The 18,878-nt window shown below is 49.3% G+C and overlaps 1 protein-coding gene across 1 annotated transcript in view; it reads right to left on the bottom strand.

Annotated features, from left to right (window-relative positions):
- Positions 1 to 3,116: 3,116 nt before the first annotated feature.
- Positions 3,117 to 18,878, bottom strand: part of PTK7 (protein tyrosine kinase 7 (inactive)) — an 82,007-nt gene continuing 66,245 nt past the window's right edge. The window contains exons 16-20 of the mRNA XM_032299465.1: positions 18,102 to 18,334; positions 16,695 to 16,775; positions 6,501 to 6,652; positions 4,554 to 4,732; positions 3,117 to 4,123 (exon numbers count right to left, since the gene is read on the bottom strand). Coding sequence (XP_032155356.1) covers positions 3,963 to 4,123; positions 4,554 to 4,732; positions 6,501 to 6,652; positions 16,695 to 16,775; positions 18,102 to 18,334 — 806 coding nt within the window. The 3' untranslated portion in view covers positions 3,117 to 3,962. The remainder of the gene's footprint in view (positions 4,124 to 4,553; positions 4,733 to 6,500; positions 6,653 to 16,694; positions 16,776 to 18,101; positions 18,335 to 18,878) is intronic.

Genomic DNA, 18,878 nt, shown 5'->3' with positions numbered 1-18,878 from the left:
TGCTTTGGCCAATAAAATGTTAACAGACGTGTGTGTGTGTGTGTGTGTGTGTGTGTGTGTGTGTGTGTCTGTGTCTGTGTGTAAGAGATGAGGTCTAGCTATTTTGCCCAGGTTGCAGTGTAGTGGCTATTCACAGGCACAATCATTGCACACTACAGACTACAGCCTCAAACTCCTGGGCTCAAGCAAACCTCCTCCTGCTGTCTCAGCCTCCCGAGTGGCTGGGACTACAGGCACAGGGCACGGTGCCAGCTCAGACTTGTGGTCTGAAATGTGCTTGCATGGTTTGGCTTGTCCTCTTACACTGGGCCACTGCACAAGAGCATGCTCTGGGTACCAGAAAACTAGACCTAAACCAGACATCCAGCCTGGCAACAAGCACAGCTAAAATCAACCAACCCTCACCAACCTGCAGATCCATGAGTCAGAAAAAAAAACCTTGTCAGCTACTAAAATTTGGGGATTACTATGAAGTATCACCACCCAACAGTTGACTAACACACTATCCAATATATACAAATACGAAGCAAATATAACAAAATTTTGTAAAACAACAGTTACCCTTACAGGATACAGTGTACTCTGATAGCACCTATTACATTTCTTTTTTCTCCTTTTTTCTAATCCTGGTCACAGCCCAGAGTTTGAAAAACACCGTTCTGGAAAAATTTTTCCCCACTTCAACACATCTGAAGGATGCAATACATGGTGTGTATTGGCAACTATGGCTCACTTACTAGCTGTGTAACCATGGTCGAACTACTTGACTTCCCTGAGACTCAGTTTCCTAATCTGTGAAATGGAAATAATCTCAACTGGCTAACAGAGTTGCAGAGATGAAATGAGATAATGCATATTAAGTGACTAGTACAGAGCAAGTCTTCAAAAAACATTAGCTTTTCTTTCTTTTTTTTTTTTTGAGACAGGGTCTCGCTCTGTCACCCAGCCGGGAGTGCAGTGATGTGAACCTCCTGGGTTGAAGAGATCCTTCCTCCTCAGCCTCAGAATAGCTGAGACCATGGGCATGCCCCACCACACCCAGCTAATTAAAAAAAAAATTTTTTTTTGAGATGGGGTCTCTCTTGCCCAGGCTGGAGTGCAATGGCACAACCTTGGCTCACTGCAACCTCCACCTCCCAGGTTCAAACGATTCTCCTGCCTCAGTCTCCCGAGTAGCTGGGATTACAGGCACACACCAACACATCCCGCTAATTTTTTGTATTGTTGGTAGAGATGGGGTTTCACCGCCAGGCTAATTTTTAAAAATTTTTGTAGAGAAGGAGTCTAGCCATGTTGCCAAGGCATTTCTCTCACTTCAGCCTCCAAAAGTGCTGAGATTATAAGCGTGAGCCACTGTACCTGTGGCCTGTTTGACTGATTGATTGAGACGGAGTCTTGCTCTGTCACCCAGGCTGGAGTGCAGTGGCGCGATCTCGGCTCACTGCAACCTCCACTTCCCAAGTTCAAGCAATTCTCCTGCCTCAGCCTCCTGAGTAGCTGTGATCACGAATGTGCACCACCACGCCTGGCTAATTTTTTTATTTTTAGTAGAGATGGGGTTTCATCATGTTGGCCAAGCTGATCTTGAACCCCTGGCCTTGTGATCTGCCTAACTCAGCCTCCCAAAGTGCTGGGATTACAGGCATGAGTCACCGCACCTGGCCTGTTTATTTATTTGAGACAGTCTTGCTCTAATCGCCCAGGGTGGAGCGCAGTGGTGCAATCTTCGCTCACTGCAACATCTGCATCCTGGGTTCAAGCGATTCTCCTGCCTTGGCCCCCCGAGCATCTGGGATTACAGACATGTGCCACCACACCCAGTTAATTTTTGTATTTTTAATACAGATGGGGTAGCCGGGCTGGTCTCAAACTCCTGACCCTGTGATCTACCCGCCCCAGCCTCCCAAAGTGCTGGCATTACAGGTGTGAGCCACTGTACCCAGCAGGCCTGTTATTTATTTATTTATTTATTTAGGGACAGGGTCTCACTTGATCACCCAGGCTGGAGTCCAGTGTTGTGATCATAACTCATTGCCATCTCAAACTCCTGGGCTCAAGTGATCCTCCCGCCACAGCCTCCTCAGTAGTTAAGACTAAAAGTACATGCCACCACACCTGGCTAATTTTTAAATTTTTTTGTAGAGACAGGGTCTCACTATGTTGGCCAGGATGGTCTCAAACTCCTGGACTCAAGTGATCCTGCTGCCTCAGTCTCCCAAAGTGTTAGGGTTACAGGTGTGAGCCACCATGTCCGGCCTGCTGTTATTTTTATTATTCAAACGTTTGGTGAGGAGTAAAGGAACTAGAGCAGGTTCAGAGCTCAGGACTTGTTTCTTTTGGATGGTGAACCAGGCTGAAGTCACTGGAATGAGGCAAAGGATACCTCATGACACAAGATCCAGGCATTAAGCACTGTCTCTCTGCTTGGTTCTACAGACTTTGCCTCCCTCCTAAGTCTTCAAAGGACTCAGAGACCTGAGTCTGTCACTAACTCCTTCTCCAATCCTACTCTAACTGGCTCCCCTCTTCACACTTCTAGTGTCCCCATCTGAGCACAAGGATTAGTCCTATCTAGGTGACAGTCAAGAGGGCAGCCTAGGGTTGCACAGACAACAGGTGATCTTGCCTCCTTCATGCCTGCATGCTCACCTGCCCTGCAAACTGGAGAGAAGAACGAGTGTCCACCGGTTCATCCTGTCTAAGCCCCACCAGACTCCATGAAGGCACACGGCCCTTCCTTTTTCTTTTTTTTTATTGAGATGGAGTCTTGCTCTGTAAGGCAGGCTGGAGTGCAGTGGCGAGATCTTGGCTCACTGCAACCTCCGTCTCCTGGGTTCAAGCGATTCTCCTGTCTCGGCCTCCCGAGTAGCTGGGATTACAGGCACCTGCCACCATGCCCAGCTAATTTTTGTATTTTCAGTAGAGACCGGGGTTTCACCTTGTTGGCCAGGCTGGTCTCGAACTCCTGACGTCAGGTGATCCACTGGCCTCAACCTCCCAAAGTGCTGGGATTACAGGCATGAGCCACCGCAGCCAGCCCGCACATGGCCCTTTCTGATCAGTGGGGGAAGAAGGAACATCTTCCATGAGCAAGAGCAGGAAATGAGTCTCAGAAACAGGTTGTAAAAAAGGCTTCTTTATTGAGAGCAGCGAGTGTAAAAAACAAAAACAAAAAACAAAACAAAACAAAAACAACAATAAAAGTGTGGGGTAGGGGTGGCCCACCCTCCTCATCTCCTCCAGGGCCCACTCCTACCTCCTATGCCCACCCACCCCACGCTGCAATTACATATAAAAGCCGCCCATGGTGCATACAAAAAGGGCGGGTTATATAGTGTCAAAAGCTCCTGAAAACTCCTTCATCTGCCAGGCACTTAGGATGAGGAAAGGAGAGAAGGGTGGGGGGAGGCATGGGTCTGGGTCAGCCTGCACAGCCCACAGTTGGGCAGACTCACTTGCTGTGTCCTCTAACGTCCTGGTCTAGACCCCCAAGTGGGACCGATGGGCCAAGAGACTCCTTAACCCTGTGTGCCCAGAACTTGAGAATAGTAAGGAACTCCCCCCAGACCCAGCTCATCCCAAGCTTCGCCCTCCGCAGGCAAAGTTGGCAGGTGAGTGGCAGAGTTGGACCTGGTTAAGGGGAGAAGTAGCAGGCCAGAAATTGGGGTTACCTGAGGTACCCACACTGTCCCTGATAGGGGAAGAGGTGGCAGAGAAAACTGCCCAGCCCAAGGCCCAACTAGTCACCCAGTTTGGGTCCGAGTCAGCCTCCCAAAGGACGAGGGTGAGGAAGAGGAGGAAAGGCCAGGCCCCGCTCAGACCTCAGCAATGCCTGCTGCACTAGGGCAGGGGCCTCAGGGCCCAGGAGGACAGGGATCTTGCCCATCATGCTGTGAGCTCCCCTCTGGAGATGTCCTCCCCTGCCCACGCCATCCTGAGGCACAGCCCACTGGGTTCCCTCCTCACGGCTTGCTGTCCACAGGGCTATCTCCCAGGGCACTGGCAATCTCACTGAAGGAGGGCCGGTCCTTGGGGCTGAGGGCCCAGCAGCGCTGCATCAGCCGATAGAGCTTGGAAGGACAGCCCTCAGGCTGAGGAAGTCTAGCCTTCCCAGCCTGCAAATCTGTAGGGAAGACGGCAGGTGCAATGTTGGCCAAAACATTCAACAGCTTGTGCAACACTTTGTGGAGCTTGCAGTTCCTACAAGCAGCCACCCACGGATGCCTCTGGGGCAGTGCTGGGCAGTGGTAGGTGGGTACTCGCAATGAAAAAGATGACTCCCCTGACCCCACTCACTCTGGCTGGTAGGATGGGGTCCATGCATAGGAGCTGAAGTGGGCGGCAGAGTGGCTGGAGTGGGTACTAGGGGCAAAGGCTATTTACCAACCAATATCAAAGTATTGCAGTATTTTAACAATCAGCGTGGCCGTATCTGTGTGCCTGCTCAGTAGCAGCCCTGAGAGGGGAGGCAGACTGAACTGGCCCTGGGGCCCTGAGCAGGACCTGCATCTGGGGCCCACCTGGAATCCTCCCTTAGCCATGCGGCTGCCTACCTGCCAGCACTTCATCATCTGCCTGCCCGTCATGGGGCATCTCTCCGTGTGTAAACACTTCCCACATCAGCACACCGAAGGCCCAGACATCGGACTTGGTAGAGAAGTCACCCTCCAGGATGGCCTCGGGGGACATCCAGCGCAGTGGCACCCAGGCCTGGCGGAAGTGGTAGTACTCACTGCAGGAGAGAAGCAACCCAGGGGTGAGGTGGGATGAGAAGCGTGGCCTGTCGCTGCAGCCTCATATTCCCCGACTGGAACTCATCCCCAAGCTGGAATCCAGCCTTTCTACATACAGACACCAAGAAATTGGTCATGTGTCCTGAGCACGGGAGTACACTAGACAAAATCTGGAGGCAACCACACAGGTTTGATGGTTAAAAAATTCCATTAATGGCCGGGCGCGGTGGCTCAAGCCTGTAATCCCAGCACTTTGGGAGGCCGAGGCGGGTGGATCACGAGGTCAAGAGATCGAGACCATCCTGGTCAATATGGTGAAACCCCGTCTCTACTAAAAATACAAAAAAAATTGGCTGGGCATGGTGGCGCGTGCCTGTAATCCCAGCTACCCAGGAGGCTGAGGCAGGAGAATTGCCTGAACCCAGGAGACGGAGGTTGCGGTGAGCCGAGATCGCGCCATTGCACTCCAGCCTGGGTAACAAGAGCGAAAACTCCGTCTCAAAAAAAAAAAAAAAAAAAAAATTCCATTAATGGCTGAGTGTGGTGGTTCACGCCTGTAATCCCAGCACTTTGGAGGCTGAGGCAGGTGGATCACCTGAGGTCGGGAGTTTGAGATCAACCTGACCGATATGGTGAAACTCTGTCTCTACTAAATACAAAAAATTAGCCAGGTGTGGTGGCACACTCCTGTAATCCCAGCTACTTGGGATGCTGAGACAGGAGAATTACTTGAACCCAGGAGGCAGAGGTTGCAGTGAGCTAAGATTGTCCCATTGCACTCCAGCCTGGGCAAGGAGAGCGAAACCCCGTCTCAAAAAATAAATAAATAAATAAAATTCCACTGAAGATCAAACTTTGCCTAAATGTTAACAGAAAAGCTAACAGCCATACATATAAAAATGTAAAAAATAAGAACCGTTAAATGGAAAGAGCTTTATTAGTGATAAACCAATCCTCACTACAGCGATAGACAAACGGGATGACATGGAACTGGGGGACTTGAGGGGACATTCTCAGCAGTGCTGTGGAGCCCACATAGGCTCTCTGGAGCAAGCTCTGGCATGGGTGCTGAGCTGTCAGCCTCAGACTTCAAAATAATAAAGACTGAGCTCAGGAAGTTACAGAGGGAGCCATAAAATTAGACTATATAAAAATCCTTACCAAGTTTGCCTATTTTTTTAGAAAAAGGTTTATTTATTTATATATTTATTTAATCACTAGAGACATTTTACAACCATCAAGGACTTGTGGCCCACTGGCTGGGAAGCCTGCTATATTCTCTCTCTCTCTCTTTTTTTTTTTTTTTTTTTTTTTTTTGGAGATGCAGTCTCACTCTGTCACCCAGGCTGGAATGTAGTGGCTCGATCTCGGCTCACTGCAACTTCCACCTACTGGGTTCAAGCAATTCTCTGCTTCAGCCTCCCAAGTAGACAAGATCACAGGCACCTGCCACCACGCCCAGCTAATTTTTGTATTTTTATTAGAGAAGGGACTTCACCATCTTGGCCAAGCTGGTCTTGAAGTCCTGACCTCAGGATCCACCCCCCTCAGCCTCCCAAAGTGCTGGGATTACACGCATGAGCCACCACACCTGGCCACCTGCTGTACTCTTAGAAAAAGGATGGGAAAACTCCTCCCTATTCCAGGTCCTCCAGCTTTGGACTCAGCAGGTAATAAACCCTTTCCCACACCTCCAAACTGTCTGTCCTCTGCCCCTCACCCTCCGGAAAAAAAGAAGGAGCCCCCACCCCACACATGCCCTTCTACCTGTTGTACACATCCTTGCTGAGGCCCAGGGCAGACACCTTCACTTGTCTCTGAGCGCTGACCAGGCAGTTTCGAGCAGCCAAGTCCTTATGCACAAAGCGGTTGTTGGACAGATGCTCCATGCCCAGGGCCACCTGGGTGCACAGGGCCACCTGGGGAGATAAAGAGGCCTGTTAGAGCAGCCCAGGACTAGGCGTCAAGGTGACCACCCTCAACACAACCCTTGGCAGGGTTTCAATGCTATTGCTGTGCTGCTTAGGAAGCCCAGAAGCACAACAGCCTCAGGTTCCTTCTCTGTAAAAAGAGGATAATAACAGTACCTGCCTTCCTGCGTTGCTGGAAGACTGAATTAAGCAAAATAAAAGTGTCTGACGCTATGCTGACACACAGCCAAGTGTCAGATTAAGTGAGTGGCACATGGGCCTAGGGGCACACACACAGTAACCACTTGTCCCGTGAAAAATAAGTGGGCAAAATCATAGCTGATAATTTTTATTTTCAAGCAACAGGGTCTCGCTCTGTCACCCCGGCTAGAATGCAGTGACGTGATCACAGCTCACTGCGGCCTCTAAACTCCTGAGCTCAAGCAATCCTCCTACCTCAGCCTTCCAAGTAGCTAGGACTATCAGTGTGCACCACTATGCCTAGCTTTTTTTTTTTTTTGAGACAGTCTTGCACTGTTACCCAGGCTAGAGTACAGTGGTGTAATCGTGGCTCCCTGCAATCTCCGCCTCCTGCGTTCAAGTGATTCTCCTGTCTCAGCCTCCCAAGTAGCTGGAATTACAGATGCTCACCACCACCATGCTCAGCTAATTTTTTGTGTTTTTAGTAGAGACAGGGTTTCACTCTGTTGGCCAGGCTGGTCTTGAACTTCTGAGCTCGTGATCTGCCCGCCTTGGCCTCCCAAAGGTCTGGGATTACAGTCATGAGCCACCACGCCCAGCCCCAGCTTACTTTCTAATTAAAAAAAATTTTTTTATAGAGATGGTGCTTTTCTATGTTGCCCAGGCTGGTCTCAAACATCTAACTTCAAGCAATCCTCCTGCCTCAGCTTCCCAAAGCACCGGGATTTCAGGTGAGCGGCCCCATGCCCTATCACAGATGATACCTTTACAGGTTGTTTCTTTTTTATTTTACTTCAAAAGTCTATCTTTTCTACTAGTTGTGTTAAAAAATATGTGTGTGTAGGCCAGGCTGGAGTGCAGTGGTGTGATCTCAGTATGCTGCAACCTCCACCCCCATCCCCACTTCCCGCCGAGTTCAAGTGATTCTCCTCCCTCAGCCTTCCAGGTAACTGGGATTACAGGTGCCTGTTACCATGCCCAGCTAATTTTTGTGTTTTTAGAGAGATGGGGTTTCACCGTGTTGGCCAGGATGGTCTCAAATGCCCAACCTCAGGTGATCCACTCACCTCAGCCTCTCAAAGCACTGGGATTACAGGCGTGAGCCCAGCCAACACTGTAAGGTGATGATTATTATTAATTTTTTGAGATAGGGTCTTGCTCTGTCACCCAGGCTGAAGACAGGGTCTCCCTATGTTGCCCAGGCTGGTCTCAAACTCCTGGGATCAAGCAATTCTTCCACCTCCACCTCCCAAAGTGATAGGATTACAGGTCTGAGCCACTGGGCCAGCCAGATTAATTTTTTAAAATCATTGGACTTGGTCTGTTTTTTTCATTTTGTTTTGTTTTTTTCCTGAGGAGGAGTCTCGCTTTGTCGCCCAGGCTGGAGTGCAATGACTCAATCTCAACTGTAACCTTTGCCTCCTGGGTTCAAGCGATTCTCCTGCCTCAGCCTCCTGAGTAGCTGGGATCATAGGTGCGCACTAGCATACCTGGCTAATTTTTGTATTTTTATTTTTATTTTTATTTATTTATTTATTTATTTATATTTTGAGACGGAGTCTCGCTGTGTCGCCAGGCTGGAGTGCAATGGCGTGATCTCGGCTCACTGCAACCTCCGCCTCCTGGGTTCAGGCAATTCTCCTGCCTCAGCTTCCTGAGTACCTGGGATTACAGGCACGCGTCACCATGCCCAGCTAATTTTTTGTATTTTTAGTAGAGACGGGGTTTCACCGTGTTGACCAGGATGGTCTCGATCTCTTGACCTCGTGATCCACCCGCCTCGGCCTCCCAAAGTGCTGGGATTACAGGCTTGAGCCACCGCGCCCGGCATTTTTGTATTTTTAGTAGAGACGGGGTTTCATGTTGGTCAGGCTGCTCTCGAACGCCTGACCTTATGATCTGCCCGCCTTGGCCTCCCAAAGTGCTAGGATTAAAGGTATGAGCCACCACGCCCAGCCTTCTGTCTTTCATTATAAATATCTTGTTTGAGACAGGGTCTCACTCTTGTCGCCCAGGCTGGAGTGCAGTGGCATGATTTCAGCTCACTGCAACCTCTGCCTCCCAGGTTCAAGTGACTCTCATGCCTCAGCCTCTCAAGCAGCTGGGATTACAGGTACCCACCACAACACCTGGCTAATTTTTGTATTTTTAGTAGAGACGGGGTCTCCCCATGTTAGTCAGGCTGGTCTGCAACTCCTGACCTCAAGCGACCTGCCTGCCTTGGACTCCCAGAGTGCTGGGATTACAGGCATGAGCCACCGCACCTAGCCTCATACTTATAATTCTAATGCCAATGGGTTGTTTCCAGTTTGGGGCTATTAAAAACAGTGTTACTAGAAACATTTTTATAGATGTACACATGTGTGAATTTCTCTGAGATAGCCAAGAGCAAGTCTAGAATATGAATATCTCTAGTTATACAAATAATGCCCAACTATTTTCCAAAGTATAAGAGAGTTAGGGAGATTTTTCATTAATGCTCTTTTTTGAATTTTGAGCCATATGAATATATTATACACTATATATGAAATGTAACTAAATTACATTAACATTTTAAAAGTATATATTAATGCAATGAACAAATATAAATTTAAGCTAGGCGCCTATAGTCCCAGCTACTCAAAAGGGTGAGGTGGGAGAATTGCTTGAGCCCAAGAGTTCAAAGCCAGCCTGGGCAACATTGTGAGATCCTGTCTCTCTTTAAAAAAAAAACAAAACTGAGTACCATGTGCCATACCCAGTGGGTGATGGTGGAATATAATGGGGCTGGCCAAAGCAAGGCTCTTCATAGGGGGCAGTAGCCCCTATAAAGGTCACTTAGTGCAAGTAAGAAACCACCCATTCACAGAGAAGGGGAAGGGCCATTTGCTAAGCACCTGCTGTGTGCCACACCCCACACAAGGCTGGCTGCCTCTCCCCACTCACGCTCTGTGAGGCAGGGCTCAACCTCGACTTCATCCAAGGGCCCATGTCGAGGCTTTAGAGCCAACCCAGTGCCAAAGCCTGGCTCTTCCCTACTACTGCAGCTGCCTATCTGGGTCACATCACTGCTGATGGACTGTCTGCCCACCAGTGGGCACAGAGGTGGGGCTGCTGGCTCCTAAGCTGGCCCTTCAGCATCCCTAGCTGGCTCAGAGCAGCTTCCCCTGCCTGACTCCCTGAGGTCACAGGAAGGTCAGCAGAGATGCCAAGCCTGAGTGCTAGGAGAGGGGACACTCCACAGACATCTCTTCTCAGTTTTCTTGGGCACTGGCCGGTGACATCCCTGTGGGCCCCACGCCTTCACTGGTGGTTTGCTAACTATGGTCACAACCTGTATGTCGTTAAACCAATTTAGGGAATATTAGCCAGCATTAAAGAAAAAAAGAAAGGGAACAGAAAATAGAGCACATCACACTTAGAGCAGCATTCATGAAACGTTTTCATTTTAAAAATATATACATATGTGTGTATTGGGTTGTGATGCAAAATGTACTTTTTGCTAATGTAGGTCTCAGTCAAAAATATTTTAAAACAACAGTCTAAATCTGTGCTGTCCTATATGGTACCCACTATCCCCATGTGGCTACTTAAATTTAATTAAAACTTTTTTTTTTTTTTTTTTTGAGACAGGGTATCTGTTGCCCAGGCTGGAGTGAGGTGGCACAATCACAGTTAAACTGCATCCTCAACCTCCCAGCCTCAAGTGATCTTCTCACCTCAGCCTCCCTAGTAGCTGGGACTATTGGCATGCAACATCATGCCTGGCTAATTATTTTTATTTATTTAATTGATTACTTTATTTATTTTGAGACTGAGTCTCGCTCTGTTGCCCAGGCTGGAGTGCAGTGGCACTATCTTGGCTCACTGCAACCTCCACCTCCCGGGTTCCAGTGATTCTCCTGCATCAGCCTCCTGAGTAGCTGGAATTACAGGTGCCCACCACCATGCACAGCTAATTTTTGTATTTTTATTAGAGATGGGGTTTTACCATGTTGGCCAGGCTGGCCCTGAACTGACCTTAAGTGATCCGCCTGCCGTGGCCTCCCAAAGTGCTGGAATATTAGGTGTGAGTCACCACACCAGGCCTATTTTTATTTTTTAGAAACAGAGTCTCACTTCATTGCCCAGGCTGGTCTCAAACTCCTGGCCCAAGCAATCCTTCCACCTTGGCCTCCCAAAGTGCTGGGATTACAGGTATGAGCCACTGCGCCTGGCTTTAAGTTAATTAAAATTCAGTAACATTTAAAATTCAGTTCTGGGTTGGCACAGCAGCTCACGCCAGCCTGTAATTCCAGCAGTTTGAGAAGCAGACGTGGGAGGATTGCTTGAGCATTGGAGTTCGAGACCAGCCTTGGCAATGTAGTGAGACTCCATCTCTAGAAAAAATTTAAAAATTAGTCAGGTGTGGTGGTGGGTGCCTGTAGTCTCAGCTACTCAGGAGGCTGAAGTGAGAGGATCACTTGAGCCCCAAAGGTCGAGGCTGCAGTGAGCCATGATTGCACCACTACATTGCAGCCTGGGTGATGGAATGAGACCCTGTCTCATAAAATGAAATAATAAAATAAAATAAATAAAATTCAGGCCAGGTGTGGCGGCTCACGTCTGTAATCCCAGCACTTTGGGTGCCCAAGGCAGGAGGAACACTTGAGATCAGGAGTTCAAGACCAGCCTGGATAACATGGTGAAACCCCATCTCTACAAAAAATACAAAAATCAGCCAGGTGTGGTGACACATGCCTGTAATCCCAGCTACTCGGAGGGCCAAGGCAGGAGAATCGTTTGAACCCAGGAGGTGGAGGCTGCAGTGAGCCAAGGTCCTGCCACTGCACTCTAGCCTGGGCGACAGAGCAAGACTCTGTCTCTAAAAAATAAATAAAATTAAATAAAAATAAAAATTCAGTTCCTCTGTCACTCTAGCCAAATTCCCAGTGTACAACTGCCATATGAAGCTAATGACGGCTGTACTGACCAGCAGAGATATGAATCATTCCCATCATTATCCTGATCAGTGCTGCCTGAGGCTCTAACAGGCAGTGCATTAATGCAGAGGTGCTAAATGAATGACGTAATTAGAGTTGGGGAAAGCCTCATCCAGACAGAGTCTCACTCTGTTACCCAGGCTGGAGTGCAGTGGCACAGTCTCGGCTTACTGCAACCTCCACTTCCCACGTTCAAGCTATTCTTGTGCTTGAGCCTCCCGAGTAACAGGACTACAGGCACGTGCCACCACGCCTAGCAAATTTTTGTATTTTTTAGTAAAGACAGGGTTTCACCATGTTGGCCAGGCTGGTCCCAAACTGATCTTAAGTGATCTGCCTGCCCCGGTCTCCCACAGTGCTAGGATTACAGGCGTGAGCCACCAAGCCCGACCGTTTTTGGTTCATTTCTTTATCAACAGTGGAGACATAAAATCTCAGCATAGCTTTCAATTAAACATTTAACCAATGAGGAGAGTTAAGAACAGGGTGGGTGGATGGGCCTGCCAGGATTACTGGGCCTCTCTGAGTACAAGGAAGTACACTGCGGTCTCCATGAAAAAGCAGAATCTACATCCCTAAAATAATCCCGAGAGCACCATCCTCAGAATGCCCCAAATGCACTGGTGGTAAAGGGGCCAGGCTGCTTCAGTGGCCTCATAAACAGAGCCAACTCCACTTCAGGCTTCCAAATCCCAGGGCACTGAACAACCTTGCTTGATTCTTTGTAAGCGGCAGCCAGAGGCTTTGGTAACGTGGCCTCATCAGACTTGTGAGTCCCCTCGGCCTGCTCTCTCTCATCTGGCTCACAAGCTAAACACTTTGCTCCTAGTCAAGGGAAACAGAAGAAGGTAGACTTGGCATGGTAACTGACTTGCTATCTTTCCAGAGAGGTGGCGCTTCTGGAAATACTGGCTAAGCAAGGGCAGTAAAAGAGAATTCTGTTAGACTCAAGCCAATTAGGTGTTTTCCTTGATGCTGGGCAAGACGCCATCAGATAACCACTGGATTAATTCTCGAATACTGTTATAAAAGATCCGTTCTTTGGTAAAGATCAGACCCACTCCTTCCTTTCCAATTTTAACACCCCAGGGGTTTGCCCATGTTCTGGCTAACCCACTGTGACACTACTAAGATCTTCTCACAAGGGGCCTTCTGTTTCCTGCAATGGCATCTGACTGCATAAAGCATGGTCCACCAGGTATGCTAAGCTGATCCTGCTTCTCATTGCGTCATTAGCTCACAGGTGATCCATGGAGCAATCACAGGTTACAGTTCTCTGACACCATCTTATCAGCTACCAAAAGGCATTACCTACCATTATGCCAACACCCAGGACCATGTCTCTGATTTCTATCGCTACTCACTGCTATCTTAAAATCCTCCTGAGGTTCCCCTCAGCCCACCCACACCCAATATGACACTTTGGCTCCAACTCTAGCTGGCCAAGGAACACCCTGCCTACCACTCCACCTCCCTTTAAATACTTAAGTTTGGCGGGGTACAGTGGCTCATGCCTGTAATCCCAGCACTTTGGGAGGCCGAGGCAGGTGGATCACCTGAGGTCAGGAGTTCAAGACCAGCATGACCAACAAGAAGAAACCCTGTCTCTACTAAAAATACAAAATTAGCCGGGTGTGGTGGCGCATGCCTGTAATCCCAGCTACTTGGGGGAATGAGGCAGGAGAATCGCTTGAACCTGGGAGACGGATGTTGTGGTGCCAAGATCGCGCCATTACACTCCAGCCTGCGCAACAAGAGCAAAACTCCGTCTCAAAACAAACAAACAAACTTAAGTTTTTCCCTTTTTGTTCTCCTAGGTCTAGGAGTATAAAGTGACAGATCAGCTCACTACATAACTAGCACAATAAAGTACCTACAAGTTTTAGTATATCTTTCCCAAGAATTTTCATTTTCATGGAATCCCCAAAAGCAGTCCTTTTCAAACTGCTGATCGAGACTTACACGGGTCTTGAAACCAATTCAGTGAATTAAAAAAAAAAAGGATAGAAGGCAGGCCAGGTACGGTGGCTCATGCCTGTAATCCCAGCACTTTAGGTGAATGAGGCAGGAGGATTGCTTGAGCCCAGGAGTTCAAGACCAGCCTGGGCAACGTGGCGAGACCCCATCTCTACAAAAAATAAAAATAGATAAAAGGAGTATAGGGCAGGAAACATCAAGTGCATCAAACACAACACTGTGAAAGTTTAATTTTAGTTACATAAACCTGAACACTAGATCATGAGATATTTTTTCTTGTTAAGTGATGCAGGTCTTGCTATGTCACTCAGGCTGGCCTCGAATTCCTAGGCCCAAAGGATCTTCTGGCCTCAGCCTTCCAAGTAGCTGGGATTACAGACACATACTACTCCATCTGGCTTACATGCATTTCCTAAAAGGGATTATACTCAAAAAGCATTTCAAAGCTACTAGTCTCCACCAGGGCTCCTTGAACTTTAATGAGCTTAGGAATCAGCTGGAGAGCTTGCTTGAAAAATTCAGGTCCTGAGACCTCACTCTCAAATACTGATTCCCTCATTCTGAGTCATGGTCCAGAAATCTGCTTTTTTTTTTTTTTTTAGACAGGGTTTGACTCCTGTTGCCCAGGCTGCGATGCAGTGGCATGATCTCAACTCACTACAACCTCTGCCTCCCCGGCTCAAGCGATTCTCCTGCGTCGGCCTCCCAAGTAGCTGGAATTACATGCATGCAACATCAGGCTCAGCTACTTTTTGTATTTTTAGTAGAGATGGGTCTTCACCATGTTGGCCAGGCTGGTCTCGAACTTCTGGCCTCGAGTGATCCGCCAGCCTAGGCCTCGCAAAGTGCTGAGATTACAGGTGTGAGCCACCATGCCTGGCCTCCATTTTTTAAAAAAGCATCCTCCTTATCTGCCACAGAATGCTGTCCTTGGAGAGTGTAGAGCCCAACTTATTAAAGCTGCCCTATCATATTTAAGATGCTATGGCAAAAAAGTGAGAAAAAGATGTTTAGCAAAAGTGGTGATGATTTGCAATCAAACAGTCCCTTAGGTCACATGAGAGAGGTAACTGACTTCCTGGCAGCCTATGTCCATCCCAGCCAGAGAATCCCACTTTGACTCCCCTGACTCCTGAAGCCATCCCCTTCCTGCCATTCAAGTACTTCCTGTCCTTGAGAACTGAACTCAAATGGTTTTCTCTACCAGGAAAACTTCTTTGTTAACCACAGCCATCTGTCCACCTAAAGGACATGGGTGTCTTCGACATCTCCTAATGCCTCCCACTTGCTTTCCGTTTTACCTCAAGTCTGTAAGGCACAGGTCATACTCTTGTACCTAATCTCCCGACTAGATCTTAAGTGCCCCAAGGGCAAGATGCCTGTCAATTTTTTTTCTCTTTGAGACAGATCTCAATCTGTTGCCCAGGCTGGAGTGCAGTGGTGCAATCACGGCTCACTGCAGCCTCGACCACCTGGGCTCCAGTGATTCCTCCTCCTCAGCCTCACAAGTAGCTGAGACCACAGGCACACCACCATGCCCGGTTAACTTTTTATATTTTTGTAGAGACATGTTGCCCAGGCTGGTCTCAAACTCCTGAGCTGAAGCAATCCTCCTGCCTCAGCCTCCCACCGCACCTAACAAATGCCTATTTTAATTATGCATTCCCAAGGGCCCTTGGGGCCACACCTGGTTCAGTGAGGATTCACTGGCTCTGTGAGTATCCTAATTTGTGAGCTCTTTAGTCCTGAAATCTCACTGAGCTGGAGTAGCAAGTCCGATCCTGTGGATTCTTCTCTAAAGCCACTATGCACAGTTCCTGCAGCTTCACAGGGATGGGGATAGGGATGTGATGTCAGGAGGCCAGGTCACTTGTCCTATCTGGGTCTTAGTAAATTCACATGTAATAAGAGGGGGCCAGCCTGAAGCGCACAGAGCTGCTTCCCCAGAGAGACTGGGGGCAGCCAGGGTCCCATTCACCTGACTGATCCTGGTCTGCCAGCCATGACTTTCTGCTCTGCCTCTAGAGTCTGTGACCTGGGACAGCCTACCAGGCAAGGAATGGTCCCCTGGGAGAAAGGGCAGAGCCTTCTGCCTACCCTGCCCTGAGCTCTGATTTGGTTTATGAGGTCACTTCACTGCCAGCTTGGAAGCAGACTCCCCAGTCACATGGAAGGAAGTAGATCATTTCAGAGGGGAGAGGAGGAGGCTATGGGCAAGAAGAACCTGAGGGAAGGAAGAAGGGGCCAGGCCACAGCAAGCCCCAGGTACTGGAAAGGTATGGACTGAGGTGGCAGGGGGTAGCAGGCAAGCTTTCCCTTCTTCACTGTTTCAACCAAGATCTGCTCCACCACGGGGCTCTGTACCAGAGCAACCTCTGCCCAGAAGGCAGGAAGAAAACCGGAAGGAAATGCTAGGCAGCTACAGCCCAAGGGAGAGGGCAAAGTGAAAACCACTAAGGGTGAAACCCAGGCAGCCCATTCACACAAGAGTCTTCTCCACTCAGAGCTGAAGGCCCACACCCAGCCCAGCAGGCCCCTGCACTCAGGCTGCTTGCTGCTTCTCCAGTGCAGAGCTCACAGCCGGTGGGGAGGTGTTCTGTTCCAATGCAAGCTCCTGCCCAGAGGCAAGGGCCAAGGGTAGCTCTTCTCTGTGAAGCCAGCATGGCAATGCAAAGCCATTTTGAGGCTACATGACCTGAGACATATAACCTCCTAAGCCTCAATGTCTTCATCCACAAAATGGTGATAGTAGTATATATTTCAGAGGACCACTATGATAATTACAGTAACACATGTGAAGTTCTTAACCGAGGGCCTGGCCTATAGGGAGTCATCAACAAAGGTTCCTCTGTTGCTCCTGGCCCAGCCCTGGATACCTTCTCCCTCCCTCCCCATCCTCACCCCATCCTCACCTTCTGCTTGGTGCTGAGGGGCTGTGACTTCAATTTTTCATCCTTGCTCTTGGAAATCCTCAGGAACTGCTTGAGGTCTCCCTAAGGGAAAAGCCAGGCATCTCGCTCAGGTCAGTGCACAGCCATTTGGCTGTAAGCCTCAGACCAAGCAGGTGCTCACAGAATTCCTGCCTGGGGAAGCAGTAAGAAAGCTAAGCTAGCCTGGGCCCCTTTCCCGCAGGGAAAGTTCACTGGGAGTGCAGAAATTTAAATATATACAGGGGACGCCTCCTAGAGGCTCTCTCAGTCAGAAAGAGAAGAGAATTAGCATTTCTACCCCAAGGGGAACCCCCAGACAGGTGGGGCAACACAGACCCTATCCTCAGTGAGCCAGGAGGAAAACTGTCCCCTACCCTCTTTCCTCAAAGATTCCTGAGAGGAAACTCCTGTCCTCCAGAGCTTTATAATTTAATAGAAACGAACAGAGGAGAACGCCAGCAGCAGAAACATACATAAAGCATTCATAAGCACTTGTTTTTAAATTTTTTGTAGAGACAGAGTCTCCCTATATTGCCCAGGCTGGTCTCAGACTCCTGACCTCAAGTGATCCTCCTGCCTCAGCCTCCCAAAGCACTGGGATTACAGGTGTGAGCCACCGTGCCCAGCCTCATAAGTACTTGTTAATGGAAAGACTGACAGGACTCCTGCCCACTCTTGCTCCAGAGCTAGGGATTTGAGAAGCAGAAGTTTCAGGACCACGGGCTGAGGGCCAGGACCAGCTGGGGAATGAAGAGGAAGGGGCAGCTCTGGGAAAGACACCCTGAGTGGAGAGGAGAAGGCTGGTGGCTGGGGTAACACTCATGCCACAAGTGGTGCTAGGAAGGAGGGTTCTGACATGTTTATTCTCAAAAATAAAATTTAAAAAGGGACGAGCTTTTAGGGAGGAAAAAATAACAAGCCAAAGAAACAAGAGTCAGAGGAGATGACCTGGAAGGCATCCCTGCAGTGTGAGGGTGAGAAGTCCCAGAACAACTTAGGACCAACCCCCAGAGATACAGATGGAAAGATGGGGTGCTGATAAAGGAAAAGGAGGCATCCAAGAGCAGGGAGGGCAGAAGCTGAGCATCGCAAAATGGGCAAGGTGTAAGAGCAGGCAGACGAGGGCTCGGCTGAGACCACACGAGGTAAGGTTCTCCTGGTGCTCCAGCCCCTGACTCCCACCATTGTAGGACACTGCCCTACCAAGACCCCACGAGAGCAGGGAAGGCAGAAGCTGAGCATCGCAAGGTGGGCAAGGTATAAGAGCAGGCAGGTGAGGGCTCAGCTGAGACAGCATGACACAAGGTTTTCAGGGTGCTCCAGCCCAACTCCCACCTTTGTAGGACACTGTCCCACCCGAGACCCCCGCATCCTCTGCCAGCAGCATACCAGGTCCACATACTCCAGCACCATGTAGTGGGGCTCAGCCTCCCGGCACAGCCCCAGGAGCCGCACCACGTTGGCATGGTTCAGCTTCCCAAACATCTCCAACTCCCTCCGGAAGTCCAGCTGCTGCTGCTCGTCCTTGCTCTGCAGGCTCTTCACAAGTACCAGGGTCTCTGCCACTCCCTCCTCCAAGCCCTGAGCCTTTGCCAGGAACACCTCCCCAAACTCACTCTTCCCTGTGGGTACAGTCTGAGTCAGCCAGCCACCTTCACCCAGGCAGAGGCAGCCCCTGACCTGAGGGAGGGGCCTAGCCTCTCCGACAGTGGGGACCCACCCACCTGGGCTGGGCACGAGACCCAGTTCTGCTGTGACCCCCTCCCTCCTTAGGCTTCAGTGTTTCCAACAGCAAAATAAAGAGTTGAACTAATATCCAGCATTTTCCAAAGGGTGACTTGCATGAGAATTTTTGGTGGCTCACGGTAAACACATCAATTTTTATTTTCATTTTTTTTTTTTCTTTTTGAGACAGAGTCTCACTCTGTTACCCAGGCTGGAGTGCAGTGGCGAGATCTCAGCTCACTGCAACCTCCACCTTCGGGTTCAAGCAATTCTCCTGCCTCAGCCTCCTGAGTAGCTGGGACTACAGGCACACACCACCACACCTGGCTAATTTTTTTGTATTTTTAGTAGAGGCGGGGTTTCACCATGTTAGCCAGGATGGTGTCAATCTGCTGACCTTGTGATCCACCCGCCTCAGCCTCCCAAAGTGCTGGGATTACA

This window comes from Sapajus apella, unplaced genomic scaffold, assembly GCF_009761245.1.
Source record: "Sapajus apella isolate SASKATOON/1434 unplaced genomic scaffold, GSC_monkey_1.0 scaffold41, whole genome shotgun sequence".
In the NCBI taxonomy this organism is placed as follows: Eukaryota; Metazoa; Chordata; class Mammalia; order Primates; family Cebidae; genus Sapajus; species Sapajus apella.
The sequence above is the reverse complement of the archived record's forward strand: the minus strand, read 5'-3'. Positions and strand labels throughout refer to the sequence as shown.